Source organism: Caretta caretta, chromosome 1 (genome assembly GCF_965140235.1).
Source record: "Caretta caretta isolate rCarCar2 chromosome 1, rCarCar1.hap1, whole genome shotgun sequence".
NCBI classification, from domain to species: domain Eukaryota; kingdom Metazoa; phylum Chordata; order Testudines; family Cheloniidae; genus Caretta; species Caretta caretta.
In genome coordinates, this window is record NC_134206.1 from 234,493,340 (window position 1) to 234,515,049 (window position 21,710).

The following is a 21,710-nucleotide window of genomic DNA, read 5'->3' on the forward strand; positions in this document are numbered from 1 at the left end:
AGCAGTTTTTGACCAGATGCTTAGATACCTAAGTGATAGACACCTTCTAAATACTTAAAATAGGTGATGGTTTTCACTGGTCATTGGTGTGACATCACAGCTGTGAACTAACATACATTAACTTTAGAATTCTAAGCAGAATGTTGCAAATACCAAGGGGAAGATGACAGTTTGACTGCTGGCACTGAAAAAAAGACTGCCTCTAAGGCTCAACAGTTCATACATCAGCAACACACTACAAATCACAAAAGATGTTCTACCTTGGCATTATACAACCAGGAATCACCTGGACAGAACGAAGTATGATTTAGTCTGTTTGGAAGTCATAAGTAATAAAAACAAATTCAAAGGGACAGTTCTCCATCAGCTGGCAACAGTTCAAGTAAATAATCTGTTTACATTGCCAGCTCTAACACAGGCAAGCAGTCTGCTAGTAAAATAATCCTACTTTATCTACATACTGGGGGTCTGACAGTAACCAGCATTAACTAGAATAAGCCAGTTACTGTTATCTATTTTAAAACAATCTAGCCCCCAGTAATCCCAGCAATGCAGACATGAATAGATAGTCTTCTAATTTAGAGTTCAAGGAGACTGCTACAGGGTGTGATTGCAACAGTACTGAAGATAAAGACCCTCACCAAGATAAACAAGTAACAATTTTAAAAAGAGCATTGAAAGTATGTTTCATATATATATGCACTTTTAAAATTTGACTTTCTGCTGATTAGAATAGCCCTTGCAGTTTTAAGGCAGAAATGTTACAATATTTTATTATTTGTAGCAATGAATGTCAAAAATGGTAATGATAATTGAATGACCAATATGTAATTTTTAAACGTTTACATTTGCAAACTTCAAAAAGCCAAAAAACACTTGTTCTCAGTGGACCAGGTCCAAATTAAGTGCCAGACTGAAATATTAAGCTCTTTTTCATTTTTTCCAGACTTTCAGTTATTAACTTGAAACTGTTGAAGGCCCCACACCTCTGCATCAAGATCCTCTAGCACAGGGGGGCCCAGATAATCTTCATCCAAGAATATTAAAGGAACTGGCACATGAAACTGCAAGCCCATTAGCAAAAAATTTTAATGAATCTGTGAACTCGGGGTTGTACCGTCTGACTGGAGAATTGCTAACATAGTCCCTATTTTTAAGAAAGGGGAAAAAAAGCGATCCAGGTAACTACAGGCCTGTTAGTTTGACATCTGTAGTATGCAAGGACTTGGAAAAATTTTTGAAGGAGAACATAGTTAAGGACATTGAGATCAATGGTAATTGGGACAAAATACAACATGGTTTTACAAAAGATCATGTCAAACCAACCCGATCTCTTTCTTTGAGAAGGTAACAGGTTTTTTGACAAAGGAAATGCAGTGGATCTAATTTACTTCGATTTCAGCAAGGCATTTGATACGGTTCCACATGGGGAATTATTAGCTAAATTGGAAAAGATGGGGATCAATACGAAAACTGAAAGGTGGATAAGGAACTGGTTAAAGGGGAGACTACAATGGGTCACCCTGAAAGGTGAACTGTCAGGCTGGAAGGAGGTTACTAGTGGAGTTCCTCAGGGATTAGTTTTTAGGACCAATCTTATCTAATCTTTTTATTACTGACCTTGGCACAAAAAGCGGAACTGCGCTAATAAAGTTTGCGGATGACACAAAGCTGGGAGGTATTGCCAATACAGACAAGGACCAGGATATCATACAGAAAGATCTGGATGACCTTGTAAACTGGAGTAATATCAATAGGATGAAATTTAATAGTTAAAAGTGCAAGGTCATGCATTTAGGGATTAATAAGAATTTTTGTTATAAACTGGAGACGCATCACTTGGAAGTAACAGAGGAGGAGAAGGACCTCACAGGATGACTATTAGCCGCCAATGTGATATGGCCATGAAAAAAGCTAATGTGGTCTTGGGATGCATCAGGCAAGGTATTTCCAGTAGAGATAAGGAGGTGTTAGTACCATTATACAAGGCATTGGTGAGACCTCATCTGGAATATTGTGTGCAGTTCTGGTCTCCCATGTTTAAGAAAGATTAATTCAAACTGGAACAGGCACAGAGAAGGGCTATTAGGATGATCCGAGGAATGGAAAACCTGTCTTATGAAAGGAGACTCAAAGAGCTTGGCTTGTTGAGCCTAACCAAAAGAAGGCTGAGAGGAGATGTATGATTCTCTCTATAAATATATCAGATGGATAAATACCATGGAGGGTGAAGAATTATTTAAGCTCAGTACCAATGTGGACACAAGAACAAATGGATATAAACTCGCCATCAGGAAGTTTAGACTTGAAATTAGATGAGGGTTTCCAACCATCAGAGGAGTGAAGTTCTGGAACAGCCTTCCAAAGGAAGCAGTGGGGGCAAAAGACATATCTGGCTTCAAGAATAAGCTTGATAAGTTTATGGAAGGGATGTGATATGATGGGATAGCCTAATTTTGGCAATTAGTTGATCTTCGACTATTAGCGGTAGCTATGCCCAATGACCTGTGATGGGATAGGATCTGAGTTACTAGAGAGAATTCTTTTCTGTGTGTCTGGCTGGTGAGTCTTGCCCATGTGGCTCAGGGTTTAGCTGATCGCCATATTTGGAGTCAGGAAGGAATTTTCCTCCAGGGCAGATTGGCAGAGGCAATGGGGGGTTTTCGCCTTCCTCTGCAGCGTGGGGCACGGGTCACTTGCTGGAGGATTCTCTGTACTTGAAGTCTTTAAACCACGATTTGAGGATTTCAATAGCTCAGACATAGGTTAGGGGTTTGTTACAGGAGTGGGTTGCTAAGATTCCGTGGCCTGTGTTGTGCAGGAAGTCAGACTAGATGATCATAACGGTCCCTTCTGACCTTAAAGTCTATGAGCACAAATCTCCACAATGAAGTCAGTGGGACTCTAGAGGGGCATAGGAGTAGTGGATCCCGGTATAATATCAGGGACAAAGTTTGCAGCTGTTGCTTTGGAGCAAACTAGTTGTTGAAGAAAAATACCTAATTTATCATATACCTATTGCTTTATCATCCAGGCACAATGAATAGTATAATTTAAAAACACCTTCAAATGACAGCATTACCTTAAAATAGAGCTATCTCTGTTAGAAGATAAAGCCCGTCTTCTACTCTCCATATTATTTAAGTGTATTTAGTATATAAATAGTATAGCAAAACCAACTACATACAAGCTCTGTCTAAAAGATTAAACAAACCCAGATAAGTGCACACCTTAAAAATGAACACTGACCAAGTATTTCAATATCTAATAAACCAGAGACCCACAAAAATGTAGGTCTGGAAGGGACCTCAATACGTCCTTTAATCCAGTCCTCTGCAGTGAGGCAGGATTAAATATTATAGATCATCCCCGACAGGCATTTGTTTAACCTATTCTTAAAAACCTCCAATGATGGACATTCCACAACCTCCTAAGGTAATTTGTTCCAGTGCTTAACTATCCTTTCAATTAGGAAGTTTTTCCTAATGTCCAACCTAAATCTTCCACTCTGCAATTTAAGACTATTACTTCTTGTCCTGTCCTCAGTGGATAAGGAGAACAATTTATCACCCTCCTCCTCAAAACTTTTTACATACTTGAAGACTGTCATGTCTACCTTCCATCTTCTCTTCTCCAGATTAAACAAACCCAATTATTTTTTCTATTTTTCATCATAGGTCATTTTTCTACACCTTTTTTCATTTTTGTTATTCTCCTCCGGACTTTCTCCGATTTGTCCACATCTTTCCCAAAGTGTGGTCCTCAGAACTCCAGTTTAGGCCCTATCAGTGCTGAGTAAAGTACAATAATTATTTCTGATGTCTTGCTTCCAATACTCCTGCTAATGCACCCCAGAACAATGTTTGATTTTTTTGCAACAAGATTACATTGTTAATTCATATTTAGTTTGTGATACACTATAACCTTCTGATCTTTTTCTGCAGTACTCCTTCCTAGGCAATCATTTCCCATTTTGTATTTGTGCAGTTGATTATTTCTTCCTAAGTGTAGTCCTATGCATTTGTCCTTATTGAATTTCATCCTATTTATTTCAGACCATTTCTCCAGTTTGTCAAGATCATTTTGAATTGTAATCCTGTCCTCCGAAGAGCCTGCAACACTGTCCGGCTTGGTATCATCTGCAAACTTTATAAGCATACTCTCTATGCTATTATCCAAATCATTTATGAAGATATTGAATACAACTAGTCCCTGGACAGATCCCTGTGGGACCTCACTTGAAATATACTCTTTCAGCTTGACTGTGAATCACTGATAACTATTGAGTATGGTTTTCCAACCATAAATTCACCCACCCTATTGTAGGTTTATCTAGGCTATATTTCCTTAGTTTGCTTATAAGGTCACAAGAGACAGGATCAAAAGCCTTACTAAAGTCAAGATATCTCTCGTCTACTCCTTCCCCCCATCAGCAGGCCTTGTTATCGTGTTGGTTAGAAATAACAAATGGCTTTGGGGCAGGAATTAGAAACATGCTATCCTAAAACTATTTTATGAAGACTATGCATAGAATTGCAAACACAAAGGGACTCAACTTCTCCTACTGACACCAATGCAGAATAGGAACTCTAAAAGTCTTATATAGAAAGAATGCTATACACAGTAGTCAGCAAGAAAGAGGCAACTTACATCAGCACACAGTTACAGAAATAAGATGGATTTGTTCACACGGATATGTTACCTCTACATTTCCTATGCATGCTTAAGTTCCTGATGCTCTTACACATTATGTTCACAAAGCCTCCAAAATCACAGCTGTTGGTGCCACAGTATGCTCTTGTATAAAAAAGGCAAGGACCCCTACTCTAAACGTCCAAATCTAATGCCCAGTGAAGTTAATGGAAGCATTTCCATTGACTTCAATGGGAGTTGGATCAAGCCCTAAGCGAGTATATATTAACAAGCTTTTGCAGTTCTTTAAAAACACTGAATAAAGTACTACTGCATAAAGTCAGAGTTACATTGTATAGTGGAGTCAACCACAATTCTATTCAACAGAAAAGGAATACAAGCCTGAATAGCTGCAGTATCCCTAGAAAAATTAAGGGTAGGACATAAACATTTTAAGATAAATCTGGAGTGGAATTATAAATTTTTGTTTTAAAAGAAAATACAGATGAAGCAGGAAAACAGCAGTTAGAAAAACAAGTGGAAGGAAAATCTGTTATGTTGAATAGATTGGAAAAATTATTCAAGGATCGTTAATGTTTACAGAGTCATTTCTGTAATGCTGCCAAGGTCAATCAGACCTTGGGTTATCTGCCATCTCAGTTCTAGTTGCATAAATAAACCACCTGTGGGTAGTCTTAACTACACATTTAGCTACACTTTCCTGAAAGTTTTCTAAGTTTTATATTCAATGATTTCTGCTGGGCCCATTCTAGTTCTTTTCTAATTGCCCTTTTGAGGCTTGCACATATTTCCACCTTTGCCCCATCATCCTCTATCATCTTAGGTCTGATCCAAAACCCAATGAAGTCAATGAGGGAATTCTCATGGACTTCAGTAGGCTTTGATCAGGGCCCATATTTCCAAACCTAAAGAGTCCGTGTGTATGAATAGTGATGTTATGCAATAATGGGTAAGCAGTGATCTGCCACTTTTCCATTTAATTATGCAAACACAAACTGTGATCTTTGTCATAGTGGTGCAACTACACTGACTTAACAGAGTTTTGTTGGTGTACTGAAAAGAGAATTTGGCTCCCAAAGAATTTATGCAATGCTTTAATTTAAGGAGAGTTTTAAAATTAGTGTACTTAGCTCCTAACAGAATCACTTTAAGCAGAGATTAAAACTAAATAAACTGTCTCTTTTTAAGTCACTGTTTACTGAATTATAAATCTTGAATCTAAACATACAATGAAAAGAAAGAAAGGACTAACATCTGCCAGATAATCTAGCCACTGAGTCAAAATTATCTGTAAGGAAAGTAATGAAGATTTCCAAAGTAAGAAATAATCTCATTAATTTCAGGGTAAATCTGATGTACAAATAAACATTGAAACAACATTGTCATTAGCCATAAAAATGAAAGGGAGATTCAACCCTCCAAACTATGTCTGTAGAAAATTATCATTTTTATTAAATATTATAAAAAGGTTAAAACCCACAAATTTTACTAACTAATTTTGGAGAGCCGAAGGTCAATTTAGATGTAGAAAGGATTCTTATCACTCACTCCAGTCACATAACCCTCTGACAGCTGCCTTAACTCTGAATAGTCACACCACCACACACAAATGTATCAGCTCAAATCAGAGATTTTAAAGAAAAAGTCTACAAGTGCTCACACTTAAAATCTTGCTGTTTCTACATGTTCTGATGTTTGACAGCTATGAACATGTTATGCCATTTTCTGTTGTACTGAATTTTTCATTGTCATCTTTGAACACCAGATGGCAACATGAAATGCAGTTCATATGTACACTATAATTAAGTTTGATTTCTGTGAAAGAAAACCCTCTGTTTATATGTTTAGTTACTGTATCTATGGGATCAAATCCCAGTCAAGCCAATCCCCCATCACCTCAAATACAAAATTAGACTTATGGAGGATTTTCAAACATCAAAAATAAGTTTATAGAGAGGTATTTTGGAGCTAGAAAGATAGGAAAAAAATAGGGGATACCCTAACACTATTTTCTCCTTTGTCTTTCAGGTCACTGGAGTTAAGGAGATTCTGTTGGAGCAGTTCCCTGACGAGGAAGATGAAATGGGTGTTAAAGCGTGTTAACAAACAAATGAAAACAAAACAAAAATGTGAATATTAAAACTATATATAATTTAGTACATGGAAAGTGGTCTCTAATTAACAACTTCCTTTCACTTGATGATGACTCTTCTCTCTTCTCATTCAGTTTGGCCTCAGTACTGCCTTTGACATGATGGATCAACTCAGCCCACTGGATCTACACAAGTGTCTTAGATTCCGTCCTGTCATAGTTCTGCTCTTACAGTACCTAACTGTTTTTCTTCCATTATCTGGTGGTGCTTCCTCTACTGTACCAAGTTCTTCCTCTTCTTCTATGGAGCTTCTCAAAGTGGATTCATTAATTTGGAAGTATTACAGGTCCACTGACATCTACAGGCAAGACTGTACTATTTATGCATAGCCCATAATAAGGAATGGCCTGCAGCTGCACTGCCCTAAGCATAGCAACAGGAGATAAAATGTTTCCCTCAAGCTCCCAGATGCTCAGAGGCTCCTTGCTCACCACTACATCTTTTTATGTGGCCCATTCTAAAAACCACAGCAGCTGGCAAGCTCTGCTGGCCAGTGTGTGAGATGGAAAAGCCATGGCTTTGCCTTCTCCAGGGCATCTTGTACCTCTAGAAGAATAGGAAAGGAGTAGTCCCTACACTTCCCCCAGCACAGGGACTGGTATTCTACCTGGCCCTTATGAAGGCCTCTCTTCCTCCCAATATGCACCCACATATGGACCTGGCAGAATCTGGGCCCACGGTTACAAAAGAATAAGACTTTTGCCTTTGAATTTTTAATAAATCAAAACCAAACAATTACCATCAGGAATGTCAGCTTGACATGTTTACAAAACAAGACTTATGAGCCAACCCACACTGGACTGCTCCCCTACCCTTTACTTTCTAAGTAGTAAGTTTGTCCTCAAAGTCTCTTCTTTTAGATCTCTTTTGTGCAAACATATTCATCCAATATCTGAAGTCTTTGGAAGAAGTACTGGAACAGGCTAGAAGTAGTTGTGTAGACAAGAATCCATCCCCTTCCCCAAAAAAACGTTGTTTACGATTTGATTTCAACTGTGACATTAAATTGAAAGCCACTAAAATCAACTGAACAACAACTTTTCAGGTTGATATTAAATAATTCTAGCAGTACTATTTTATAATAAAATATTGTTTTGCATTTTGATACTGTATGTAAAACCTTTTTAAAAGAATATTATGACAATTAGACATTGATTTATTTGGTGGCTAAACAGATTTAAATTTGAAATATTAACCTAATTAATGATCCAAAACATTTCTAAGAACTTCACTGAGCTGCCATAATTTCTGTCAGCATATGTAGTACTGAATGACTAATAAAATACCTGAATTGAAACTATTCCAGTCTAGCAGTTTGTATGATCTTGTGTTACCCATAATTCCGACAAAGGCTGAGTTCAAAACAGCAAATTAGTAGATCAGTTATAGGAGCAGAATAGTGAAAAAAACCACTACCAACAAGAACACAATTGACAACACCACTCCACAGGAACTGGAAAGACACAGACAGCAGAGTTAATAAGAGGTTGAAATAGAAAGGGAAGAAAGTAAGGAGCATGCTATAGCACTCGGCATGATCAAGTGTACAGTATATAGCAATTACCAGATTTTTTTTCCCCAAACAACCGTTTTAAATGTTCTTTCCTTTTCTATATTTTCCTGTTTATTTACTTGGCAGCTTATGTGTTTCCTTTGTGAGGAATTGAGTCAAATGATTATTTGACTCAAAAGCTGGTTAAGATAGTTCCCATACCAGTTATTGGGGTTTCCAAATTGTTTCTCTCTCTCTCTCTCTCTCTCTCTTTGGCATAATACTGAATTTGACGGATCGTAAATCCTACATTCACTTGTCAGAAGCAATCAAAGTTCTTCAACAGATGCTGTTAGAGACATTTTCGTGTGCAAACAGAAACTATTTAATCAGCATATGCATCTACCATCAGTTTTGCTCCTGCTTTCAGGCAGTCTGTTGTCAAATGTTAGTCAGTAAAAAAGAAATGTGCATAGTGCAAGACGTTATTTCAGAAAATATCAGAATATAGTTGATATCTCTCCCATTCCTTCTAAGAATGCTTTTTGCTCTGATGCAGGCTTATAAGTAACACACACAAGTTTTTATAAAAAGAGAACACTGATACTTTATTACACTGTAAAATAATCAAGGATTTATTAGTATCCCGTTTAAGGTAAGTATGTAAAGCCCCAAGCTAACTGCAAGTCAGGGGAGTTGAGGCCATACATAAATAGAGTATATTTATCCTATAATGCATTAAGATATTTCTTTTCATCTTCTAACTATTGCATACATAGGAATAAAACAAAACCTTAGAAGATTACAGGAAGGGAAAAGAAAATGTGTGTATTTAGTCACTTCAAAAAACCCTCAAAAAATAGTTTTCTTTCATTTAGGTCACTCAAGGATTTTGTTTCACATTCTGTTACATTTTATTGAGTCTTAAACCAATAACTTGAAGTTATCTAGACCCATTTGCAGAAATCATAGATAGTGTGGGAAGTCAATGACAGGGAAAAGATTGAATAAAAAAAGAAAAAAAAAGACTGATGCTTGAAAAAGATGCATTTGCAAAAATTTTAAAAGCTAATTACTCCTGGCTAGTGAATGCAAAACCACAGTAGATGTTATTTTTCTTTAATCTGCCTCTGTTTCAGGGGCACTGACCAACTCAAATCTTTTATTTTTAGGCATTTTTCCATTTGATTCAGCGAATAATACCAAGATGAAATACTAACGGTCAAGAGCTGCTTAACTCTGATGAAAGAATTAGAGCTTGCAGAATGCATTAGGCGTTGGAGTTTCCAAGGAAAAATTATCTACAGAAAATTACTTTAAGGTTTTTACTTCTTGCAAAATAAAAAGTTGTTTCTATTTATATCACTTAAGAGTCAAAAACACAGGATGAGTTAAACTGCGTGGCCAATCCTTAAAGATTTGAAAAACTGCTGGAAATTAAATAAAGTATAAAGTTAACATGAAGGATTTCATCTGCTTTCATGGCTTCCAAATAAAAAGTTTCACTTCAGAATTGCATCAAAGTTAACACTAAACCTTGGCCAAAAATTAACCCACAGCTTCATAATCCAAAGGCATTAATTCTGGTTCTACATTATTAGGTTCATAGTCCCTTACTGCTTCATTACACCAAAAACATTAAGAAATAATTGCTGAAGAGTTTCTCACTAAAAATCTTTTTCCTGCACGATTAATATTTTTCAAATTCTCATTCTTATCTGGAAAACTACAATGTTGTTTTAGTATATTTTTTTAATAAAAAAACAATACAAAACAAAAACACCCACAGAAATGCAAGGTCACAATGAGACATGACTGAAAAAAGATTTCTTTAGTTAACATACCAGGATTGTGGATGCGGTCCAAAAGCTTCACAGAGCGTGCACTGACAACACCACCAACATGGACAAGGAAGCCAGGCGGAAAGGCCGTCAAGGTAAAAAAGGGAAATTCCTGTTAGGATTAAAAATATAAACAGCAGGTGACCCTCTGTAAAACACTGCAGTCTGCCAATCAACATGCAGTAATTTATTATGCTCCTTGAAATATAGGCAAAGCATTAACACTAGGCAAAACACTTATTTTAAGCTTATTATGCACTGTATCACTTGTATGACATTCAAGTATCCAACACAATGTGGTATCAGCAAAAGTATTCTAAGCAGTAAAATTACTTTTCCCCCATAGATTTGCATTCGGATATGGATATTAATTAACAACCCAAATCTTACTAAAATGTTGACTTTACAAAGCCTATATTAGCTTTTTTTCTTTAAAGGTACAGTAAAAGAATGAAATAAAAATGTTATTTATTTTCTGAAGTGATGAGGCTTAATATTTAACTTACTTATGCCTCTGCACTTTTTAATGCTGGCTGCTACAACTGAGGGTAGTTTGGTATCCAAATTTTGAGTGGAACTGATTTTTGCTCCTGCAAGCACGAAGAGCACATTATTAGATAAAGTGCATCTAACATAAATGCCAGCAAAGATTGGTCTGACAGCACCAATGGCTCTAGATAAAGCAAAAATTATTCACGTCTTTAGAATAAAAGTGTTAAAGATTTTGAAGTACAGTTATTAGACCATTCTTTATTAGATTAAGAAATGGTCACTATCACCAATCATTCTAAATTCTTTTCCTTAGACCCATTTTTTTTTTACTATCTGTAGCAAAAATGAGAAAGCAATACTCCTCTATGTCCAGACCACCTAGTCAAGACAGCCTCTGTGAGAAACAAGGCTGAGGGCTCGACATAGCTTTTCACAATGTATGTGCAGTAAAATAAATTCCTCACATTCAAATGAGATTGGGCCCAAGATGGACAGATTTAATTTTATAAATTATAGACATACATACATACTGAAATATAGCATACTTATGAGGGAAAGAAGGTGGGTTTCCATCTGTCAATTCTAGGCGCAAAAAGGCAAGAAAATAAATGATTCATGCAACAATGGTTATTTTATATAGTTTGTATGGATTAAGTGTAAAAAAAGAATATTATAATTTTATATGAGATTCCCCTTTTCACACATTTTAAAGCGACTGCCTAAATTAAGCATTCCACTCAGATTCTAGTCAACTGACAAAGTGCATCTTAAACAGAGACTATCAAATCTCCTGAGGCAATGAGTGGCATAAAAAAAAAAAACACAAAAAAACCCTTTTGTCCAACAGAAGCTAAATGTAAACTTTAAACCCCAATACCCAAGAACTTCTATAATCCTTATTTTATAATGACAGATCCATAGGTTTCAGGGAGTGTAAGGCTTTCCTTTTATTTCAATGGGCTTCCAATCAGTTCCTTTAAAGATTAAGATCCAGCAATACCCCGGAGTCACCCTAGGGTATTGCTGAAGACCAAAAATATTGCATTTCTGTTGTATGGAGGCATTAGAAAGCAGAGAGATTACAAAGAGTGACTCTACAGCTATATACAGCTACTTGTAGACAAATCAGAGGACTGGTCAGGGTACAGACAGTGGGTTTGGAACCTGCCAGGATCCAGTGGATTACAATAGTTTGTGGAGAGAGGAGCCAGGCAGCCACTACTACAACACAGTGTGTGCAGATACTTCAAGGGGGAAGATTCCAGGCCACCAATATCTTTCTAGTGCCCTCACAAATCTCTTTCACTCTGGCTTTACACAAGGATTGGAATGTGAACCTTTGAGAAGTATATTGATATTTATTTTCTTCCATATAATTCCATATCAATCTATATAATATTATCTCTTCATAACTTTATGTTGATAATTGACAGAGTTTTGCTCAGTTAAACTTTACTGGTTTTAAAATCTAATGATGCTAGATAACTAAACTGGCAGAAGAGCTTTTCTATTGAGGAATGGACATGGCATTTTAAAACATTTCTATTTTATATGCATTTTAAACAGTTTTTTAATTAAATTTAGGCCATACTATGTTTAGGTTATATTAATACAGTATACTATAAACACCAAAAGAGATTATTCTTACCCACCACTGAAAAACAAGCAGACCTCAATTATTATGCTTTTATCCATCTGGAAATGTATAAATTACTTCTGTCTTTTTTTACTCCTTTTGATAAAGTTATTTATTAAAGTAATTTTTAGTTTATTTACAGTCTCCTGACATTTCTTCTGCAGGGATAATCCATAACAACATATGATTAAAACAAACTGTAAATCCACTAGTCACTTGTAAATTTAAAAAGAAAAAAACAGGAATATTTTTAGTCAATGTATGTTATTTATGACCCCAGATCATCAAGATACCTAAGCATGTGCTGAAGGGTCTACTCAGGTGCTGCAAATTCTGTACGTGCTTAGGTATCCTGCTGAACTGAGAACTATATCCTGTCAGATTAATTCTAGACACCTAAACAAACCTATGTAACTGTATCCAGGAACCTGCAGTATTCTCAAGTGCTCTTATTTTGCTAAGAGTGATGTTAGATGTTATTTTGCTAAGAGTGATGAACACTGAGGAAGTTTCATCTCATTTGTGAGGTAAACAACTTGGAGTGCCCCTTGCCGATTATTTTATCCATACCACATACTGTATCATCCCCAACTGTATGTATTAGTTTGTATAATACTGCAAAATTTTGAATGTATATTTTTCACTGTACAACCCGGTCAAATATGGATCTCATAGTAACCACTGTTTTATAATATTTCAGTAGTTCTTTCCTCTTCACGCACAGGCTGAGGGTGGCGGGGGTGAGCTGGGGCAAGCAGCGGTTCCCCTGCGCCCCCCCTCCTTCCGCCGGGGTTATCTGCTGCAGCGCAGGCAGCTGTCCTCGCACCCCCCGCCCCAGCTCACTTCCACCTCCCTGGGTCTGAGTGCGAAGCCACCGCCTACTTCTCAGCCCGCCCCGGCTTTCCGCGCAAACAGCTGATTCGCGGGAAGCCTGGGGTGGGAGGCGGAGAAGCAGAGAGGGGCGGCGCATTCAGGGGAGGAAATGGAGCGGAGATGAGCTGGGGCTGGGGGCTGGGGTGGGGCGGGGATCTGCCGGTGAGGGCTCTGCATCCACCAAATTATTCCCTTGAGTGCTCCAGGGCTGGAGCACCCATGGAGTTGGCACCTAAGGCGCCACTTTTGGCCAGCTAAATTTAGAAGCCCTTTTAGAACCGGTTGTCCCTCGCGGAACAACCAGTTCTAAAAGGGCTTCTAAATTTAACAACCGGTTCTAGCGAACCAGTGGGAACCAGCTCCAGCTCACCACTGGCTGTGGTAGCACAGGTAGCAGTAAATCTGCCTGAAACCAGCAGGCATGCATTTTGCACAGAACAGCATAGATACTGGATGAATACTGGCACTGGTTGAAAGTAATACCTGCATCTAGACAGTTACTTTAAAACTGCCACTCCTGGTCAATTTGATGAGCTTGCAATAAGCTCTTCATTCATATTTATGTATCATATACTACTTCTACAATGTCTATAAATGTAAGAGTGTGTGTTTCTAATCATTTAAGTGTGTATGTGTAAGTACTGTGACAGACTCAGACCAGTCAGGTGCAAGAGTCTGGTTGAAGGCAAATATACTGGCCACTGGATGAATAGTTTTCTGTTCCCTGAGTGACCAGAGCAGGGGCTGATCTAGAGCAATCAGGAACTTGCTAGAACCAATTAAGACAGGCAAGCTAATTAAGACACCTGGAGCCAATGAAGAACCTACTAGAATCAGTTATGGCAGGCAGACTAATCAGGACACTTGGTTCAAAAAGGACCTCCATCAGTTGGTGGGCGGTGCACAAGGAGCAAGAAGGCTTGCTACTGGAGGACTGAGTAGTACAAGTGTTATCAGGCTTCAGGAGGAAGGTCCTGTGGTGAGGATAAAGAAGGTATTGGGGAGGCCATGGGGAAGTAGCCCAGGGAGTTGTAGCTGTCACGCAGCTGATACAGGAGACGTTGTAGACAGCTGCTATCCACAGGGCCCTGGACTGGAACCCGGTGTAGAATGGGCCCAGGTTCATCCCCACCCCCGCTCCCTATCGGAGACAGGAGGAGTTGACCTGGTCTGAGACACACAACAGAGGAGAAGATCTGATTTGGAAAGGGATCTGGCCTGTCTCCGACCCAGTAGGTGGGACAACAGAGATTGTTCTCCATTTTCCCCATGCTGGCCAGCGATGATGTTAGCTAAGTGAACGGCAGGTTTGAGCCTCTAGCAAAAGCAGCCAAACTGAGGGCTGCTGTGAACCTCTGAGACGAACAAATCTGCCAGAAAACGCAGGACCCACCAAGGCAGAGAAGGAACTTTGGCACAGTACACAAACAGAAAATACTGAAAATACACTAGGATGACAGTTCTCTAACTGTGCTCCATGGAGACCATCTTATTTGAAAATGAAGCAGTGGTGATAGAGGGTTCAGAGAAGTGATCCACAGAATGAAAAAGTTGCAGAACCATGGCACTGGTCTGAGCTATAATCATTAGGATTGCACAAGTGTAACTGAGAGCAGCATTTAGCTCCCTTTGTTAAAAATGTGGGCTTAATCCTGCACCATTAAAGTCATCTGGAGTTTGTCCACTGAGAAGGATGGCAAGAGGGTCAAGTCTTATATACAAATAGATACAGACACTTGTATAAAAATATGTAAAAAGTATATATATTTGTATATAAATATCTACACAGAGCTGTGTTACAGTTGCAATTACTGTGAATATACATCCTGTCACTAAAAAAAATAAAAATTAATATGTGTATATTGAGAGGATAATACAAGACAGCTGTATATTTTCACAGCAGAATTGCTATCAAGATTATCCCTAAATCAAATTCTTTGTTGTTTTGAAGTTAAGGTTACTTGAGTAAAAAACCCAACAATATGATCCCTAAAAAACAACTGTCATAAATATAAAGGGAAGGGTAAACCCCTTTAAAATCCCTCCTGGCCAGAGGAAAACTCCTCTCACCTGTAAAGGGTTAAGAAGCTAAAGGTAACCTCGCTGGCACCTGACCAAAATGACCAATGAGGAGACAAGATACTTTCAAAAGCTGGGAGGAGGGAGAGAAACAAAGGGTCTGTGGGTCTGTCTTTATGCTGCCTTTGCCGGGGATAGACCAGGAATGGAGACTTAGAACTTTTAGTAAGTAATCTAGCTAGGTATGTGTTAGATTATGATTTCTTTAAATGGCTGAGAAAAGAATTGTGCTGAATAGAATAACTATTTCTGTCTGTGTATCTTTTTGTAACTTAAGGTTTTGCCTAGAGGGGTTCTCTATGTTTTGAATCTAATTACCCTGTAAGGTATGCACCATCCTGATTTTACAGAGGGGATTTCTTTACTTCTATTTCTATTAAAAGTCTTCTTGTAAGAAAACTGAATGCTTTTTCATTGTTCTCAGATCCAAGGGTTTGGGTCTGTGGTCACCTATGCAAATTGGTGAGGCTTTTTATCCAACATTTCCCAGGAAAGGGGGGTGCAAGTGTTGGGAGGATTGTTTAGTGTTCTTAAGATCCAAGGCTCTGGGTCTGTAGTCACCTAGGCAAACTGGTGAGGCTTTTTACCAAACCTTGTCCAGGAAGTGGGGTGCAAGGTTTTGGGAAGTATTTTGGGGGGAAAGACGCGTCCAAACAGCTCTTCCCCAGTAACCAGTATTTGTTTGGTGGTGGTAGCGGCCAATCCAAGGACAAAGGGTGGAATATTTTGTACCTTGGGGAAGTTTTTGACCTAAGCTGGTAAAGATAAGCTTAGGAGGTTTTCATGCAGGTCCCCACATCTGTACCCTAGCGTTCAGAGTGGGGGAGGAACCTTGACAAACACAAATTAGGGTTCCCATATATCCGGGTTTTCCCAGAAATGACCTCTTTTTTGGCCCACTGATCTCCATCTGAGCAGATTTTTGAAGTAAGAGGAAATGTCCTGGATTTTTCTTTGCAGACCAGATGTTGCAGCTCAGAAAAAGCAGTCTCTGCACCCCAATTGGTCCCTTCCCTTTATCCGCAGTTGCCAGTTCCTGTTCACCCTGCCAGATAAGCGGAGCCGCAAAGAGCCTTTTGACTGGGCCATACTCAGGGCTGGGGTTACAGGACTAGGCCCCAGCTCCCCATCCTGGGGAAGAGAAGAGGCCCACAGGGAGGCACTGACTGACACGCCGGCACCATGTCCCAGGCCTGAGCCAGCCATCATGCCACCGAGATAGGGAGCACAACACTGACCCCCACCTCGAGTGTGAGGCCACAGATACCCGCTCTGGATACCCCTTCCCAGTACAAACACCCCTCCAGAACCCCCACAAAATCCCTTCCCAGTACAACCCCCAATACATCTCCAGTACCCCCCAACTGTACCCTTCCTCCAGCAGCGCCTTCTCCCTCTGCCCCCCAGCAGTGTCCTCTATTTGGGAACTTGAAATATGATTACCCTAGTCCAGATAAAGGAACCTTCTTTAAAATACCCTAATACTGAGACAGCATATTAACTAAATTGCACGAAGAGACTCTACTTTTCCACAAGAGACTTTTCTGCACTTCCAACATATAAAGAAACAATGTACGTAGCAAATTTACTGAGACACATTTTTCTAAACGCAATACATTAATGCCATCTTAAGCAACAATCTTATACAAATGTAGGACAATTTATAAGCTCCTGAAATCCTTTCAGCTACAACTTTCCCTCTCTACCTGCCCCTGGTAATTTTTTGATGCTGCAGAAAGATGGGAAATGTGTAGCTAAAGGCATCTCAAACCCAAGGCTCTTGGCAGTAGAATACTATCACAGTTATGATACTCAACTAGTATTCCACATGCTCTGCTCTATCCCTAAAGGTATAACCTTATATAACCCCTTTTTATTAGGACTGTCGATTAATCGCAGTTAACTCACACGATTAACTCAAAAAAATTTATCATGATTAATCGCAGTTTTAGGCTCACTGTTAAACAATAGAATACTGACTGAAATTTATTAAATATTTTGGATGTTTTTCTACATTTTAAAATATGTTGACTTCAACTACAACATAGAATACAACGTATACAGTGCTCACTTATTATTTTTTATTACAAATATTTGCACTGTAAAAATGATCAAATAAATAGTATTTTTCAATTCACCTCATACAAGTACTGTAGTGCAATCTCTTTATCGTGAAAATGCAACTTACAAATGAAGATTTTTTTTTGGTTACATAACTGCACTCAAAAACAAAACAGTGTAAAACTTTAGCGCCTACAAGTCAACTCAGTCCACCATTCCAGAGTACATGCTTCCATGCTGATAATGCATTAATTAAATTGGTGACTAAACTCCTTGGGGGAGAATTTTATGCCTCCTGCTCTGTTTTATCCACATTCTGCCATACATTTCACGTTATGGCAGTCTTAGATGATGACCCAGCACATGTTGTTCATTTTAAGAATATTTTCACTGTAGATTTGACAAAACGCAAGAAGGTACCAATGTTAGATTCCGCAGGATAGATATAGCACTTGACCCAAGGTTTAAGAATCTGAAGTGCCGTCCAAAATCTGAGAGGGACAAGAAGTGGAGAATGCTTTCAGATATCTTAAAAGAGCAACATTCTGATGCGGAAACTACAGAACCCGAACCACCAAAAAAGAAAATCAATCTATGTCCTCTGGAATGGTGGTTGAAGCACGAAAGGACATATGAATCTTTAGCGCATCTGGCACATGAATATATTGTGATGCTGGCCACGACAGTGCCATGCGAATGCCTGTTCTCACTTTCAGATGACACTATAAACAAGAAGCGAGCAGCATTATCTCCTGCAAAGGTAAACAAACTTTTTTGTCTGAGCAATTGGCTGAACAAGAAGTAGGACTGAGTGGACTTGTAGGCTCATTGTTTTGTTTTTGAATGCAGGTTTTTTTGTACATAATACTACATTTGTAAGTTCAACTTTCATGATAAAGAGATTGTACTACAGTACTTGTAATGGGGGAATTGAAAAATACTATTTCTTTTGTTTTTTTACAGTGCAAATATTTGTAATAAATATACAGTGAGCACTGTACATTTTGTATTCTGTGTTGTAACTGAAATCAATATATTTGAAAATGTAGAAAACATCTAAAAATATTTAAATAAATGGTATTCTATTACTGTTTAACAGCATGATTAATAGCGATTCATTTTTTAAATCACTTGACAGCCCTACTTTTTATAACATGATTCTTCTTTAAGTATTATAAAACTATGTGTTATTAAAACAGTATATATAATCAAACAAACTCTCACACTGAAACGCTACAGGTGCCTGGCATTTTCTTGATATTTTAAAATCTGTTTTTTCAGACACTTTTTTTATTGAAATGATAGATCTACAGACAAAGAGTATCACAGATGCTAGCACAAACAAGGGCACACAGGGAAAAACTTTAAGTGTTTATTTTCAAACTGAAGCCTTACAAGCAAAAACTATGTACTTGTATTAAAATATAAATGAAAATTGTTAGTGAAATGTACAATCATGCCAAATATTAGTTAAGCAGAAGTATGTTGGTTTGCTAAATGTTCTTGAAATTAAAACAAAAAATATCAAAACCCCACATCAACAAGATCACAAAGAAATCTGGCAAAACCTTGCAAAAAAGAAAACACGATTTTAAAATGATTGTTCAAAATTAGAGAAGTCCTCAATACAAGAAAAAAAGAGCTCGAAAAAAAAGGTCACACAATATTTTGAAACATACCCGCCTTCGACAGAACCTATGAGGAGATCCTTCCTTAGCAATAGACAACAAAATATGAAAAGACAATCATCCACTACTCATATAAGTAGCTATTCATTAAAAAAAGTATATTTCACAACAATTTCTGTTTTTGACTGGACATACATTTGACTTCACGTATGTAATTCAGCTAAATCAAAGCCCTTATTAAATGAATAGTGGTCTCCATTCTCTATTCCTCATGAGATCTTCTGGATTGTGACCTTGTCTACGTTAGATCTTACTTTTTTTAATATAACTTACATTGCTCAGGGGTGTGAATAATCCACACCCCTGAGCAACATAAATTATACTGACATAAGCGCCAGTGTAGACAATGTTATAGCTACCATATCTGATGGGAAGTGGAATAATTAAGCTGATGAGAAAGCTCTCTCCCTTTGGCTTAGAGCATCTTTACCACAGCTGCGCCACTGTAGCGCTTCTAGTGTAGATGTAGCCAGTGTTAAATTATAAAATATGTTTTGAAAATTGCAATATAATACATGGGATAATATAAAATAGATTTATTTATATATAGATAAATAAATCTAACAGTTAAATACACACACCTGGGTTTTTTTACCATGCATTTCTACAATTTTCAGAGTTAAAAAAAACCAACAACAACAACACAACAGTGACTGACCTTCCGTAACTGTTGTTCTTCAAGATGTGTTGCTCATGTCCATTCCAATGTAGGTGTGTACTTGCCCCGAGCACCGCCACCAGAAAGCTTTTCCCTCAGTGATATCCATCAAGTCAGCTCTGGTGCGCCCTGGACTTGTGCATTCACAGCACTGGTATAAAGGGTCCCACTGAGCTGTAGGTCTCTCAGTTCCTTCTTTCTGGCTAACTCTGACAGAGGGGTAGGTGCAGGAGTTTTGGAATGGACATGAGCAACACATCTCAAAGAGCAATAGTTATGGAAGGTTAGTAATCCCTTTTTCTTCTTCGAGTGCTTGCTCATGTTCATTCCAATATAGGTGACTCCCAAGCAGTTGTGCAAATGAGGGTTCAGAGTTTACTGGCATGCTGATTATAGTACTAGCATCATCTCTAGCCTGTTGGGTGATGGCGTAGTGAGACACAAAAGTGTGAACCGACAACCACGTTACTGCTCTACAAGTGTCATGGATGGGAACTTGTGCCATGAATGCTTCCGATGATGCTTTGACTCTTGTGGAATGTGCCATCTGGGCAGGTATCTTTGCCAGGTCACTGCACGTGCGGATACAGGAAGTGACCTATGATGAAATTCTTTGGGCTGAGACTGGCTTTCATCCTGTCTGCAATGGCCACGAATAGTTGAGTGGATTTCCAACATGATTTAGTCCTTTCTATGAATAAGGCTAATGCACGTCTGATGTCCAGAGAGTGGAGCCTCTGTTCACACGTGGTTTCGGATAGAAGACCAGTAGGAAGATATCCTGGTTACTATGGAATTGTGAAACCACCTTTGGAAAAAAAGCCAGATGTGGATGCAATTGGACCTTGTCCTTGAAGGATACCGTGTAAGGTGGTTCTGAAATGAGGGCTCGAATCCCCGAGATCCTTTTGGCAGAAGTAATGGCTACCAAGAAGGTCACCTTCTAGGAAAGGTAGAGCAGAGAGCACATTGCCAGCAGCTCATATGGGGATCCTGTCAGTCTTGACAATTCCAGGTTGAGACCCCAGGGAGGGACTATTTGCTGTACCCGGGGGTATAATCTCTCCAGGCCCTTAAAAAAAAAATAGACTACAGATGGAGTTTGAGAACACAGAACAGCCATTCGGCCATGGGTAAAAAGCCAAGATTGCGGCCAAATGGACCCTAGTAGATGACACAGTTAGTCCTCGTTTCAGGTGGAGTAAGTAATCTAGAATAAATGATAGTGCTGATTGCATAGGTGAGACACCCTTCTGCATATACCAGATCGAGAACCTTTTCCACTTTGCCAGGTAAGCAGCTTTAGTGGACGGTTTTCTGTTCCCTAGAAGTAGCTCACAAACCGGCCTGAGCATGCTAGCTCTGCGGGGTTCAGCCATGGAGCTTCTAGGCCAAGAGACGGAGGGACTCGAGATTCGGGTGAAGCAGGCAGCCATGGTCCTGGAAGATTAGGGCAGGAAACAGAGGTAAACAGATTGGTGTTTCCACTGAAAGGTCTAGGAGCATGATAAACCAATGCTGGTGGGGCTAGGCAGGGGCTATCAGGATGACTCCCGCTTTGCCCCTTCTAATCCTCATCAAGGCCTTGTGTATGAGAGGAATGGGAGGAAATGTGTAGAAGAGATGACCCGTCCAAGGGAGGAGGAAGCATCTTTTGAGAGACCTGGAGCTGTGACTCAGTAAGGAGTAGAACTGGACACATTTCCTGTTGTGTTTAGCCACAAACAGCTCTATCTGGGGAGTTCCCCACTTCTGGAAAGCAGCTTTCACAACACCTGGGTGAATGGATCATATGTGGTGGTTGGAGAAGTATCTACTAAGGTGATCTGCTAGCTCATTCTGTGATTCTGGCAGATCAGAGGCCCCAATGGGGATTGAGTGGGCTATGAAGAAGTGTTTCCTGGCACAGGTGAAAGGAGTATGCTCCTCTTTGCCTGTTGATATAAAACATTGCTGTTGTGTTGTCTGTGAGAACTGACACACACTTGCCCGCCACATGGGGCTGGAATGCCTGGCAGGCCAGGCAAACTGCCCTGAGCTCCCTGACATTGATGTGTAGCACGAGCTCTTCCGGAGACTAGAGG

At 39.0% G+C, this 21,710-nt stretch overlaps 1 protein-coding gene across 23 annotated transcripts in view; it reads right to left on the bottom strand.

Annotated features, from left to right (window-relative positions):
- Positions 1–21,710, bottom strand: part of C2CD5 (C2 calcium dependent domain containing 5) — a 131,210-nt gene that overhangs the window by 72,216 nt on the left and 37,284 nt on the right. For 10 of the 23 annotated variants that reach the window (XM_075121782.1, XM_048826665.2, XM_075121811.1 and 7 more), the window contains 3 exons: positions 18,960–18,992; positions 10,143–10,251; positions 8,093–8,158 (listed from right to left, as the gene is read on the bottom strand). In XM_075121782.1, the coding sequence (XP_074977883.1) occupies positions 8,093–8,158; positions 10,143–10,251; positions 18,960–18,992 (208 nt within the window). The remainder of the gene's footprint in view (positions 1–8,092; positions 8,159–10,142; positions 10,252–18,959; positions 18,993–21,710) is intronic. The other 13 variants (XM_048826646.2, XM_048826772.2, XM_048826734.2 and 10 more) reach the window with 3 other exon arrangements.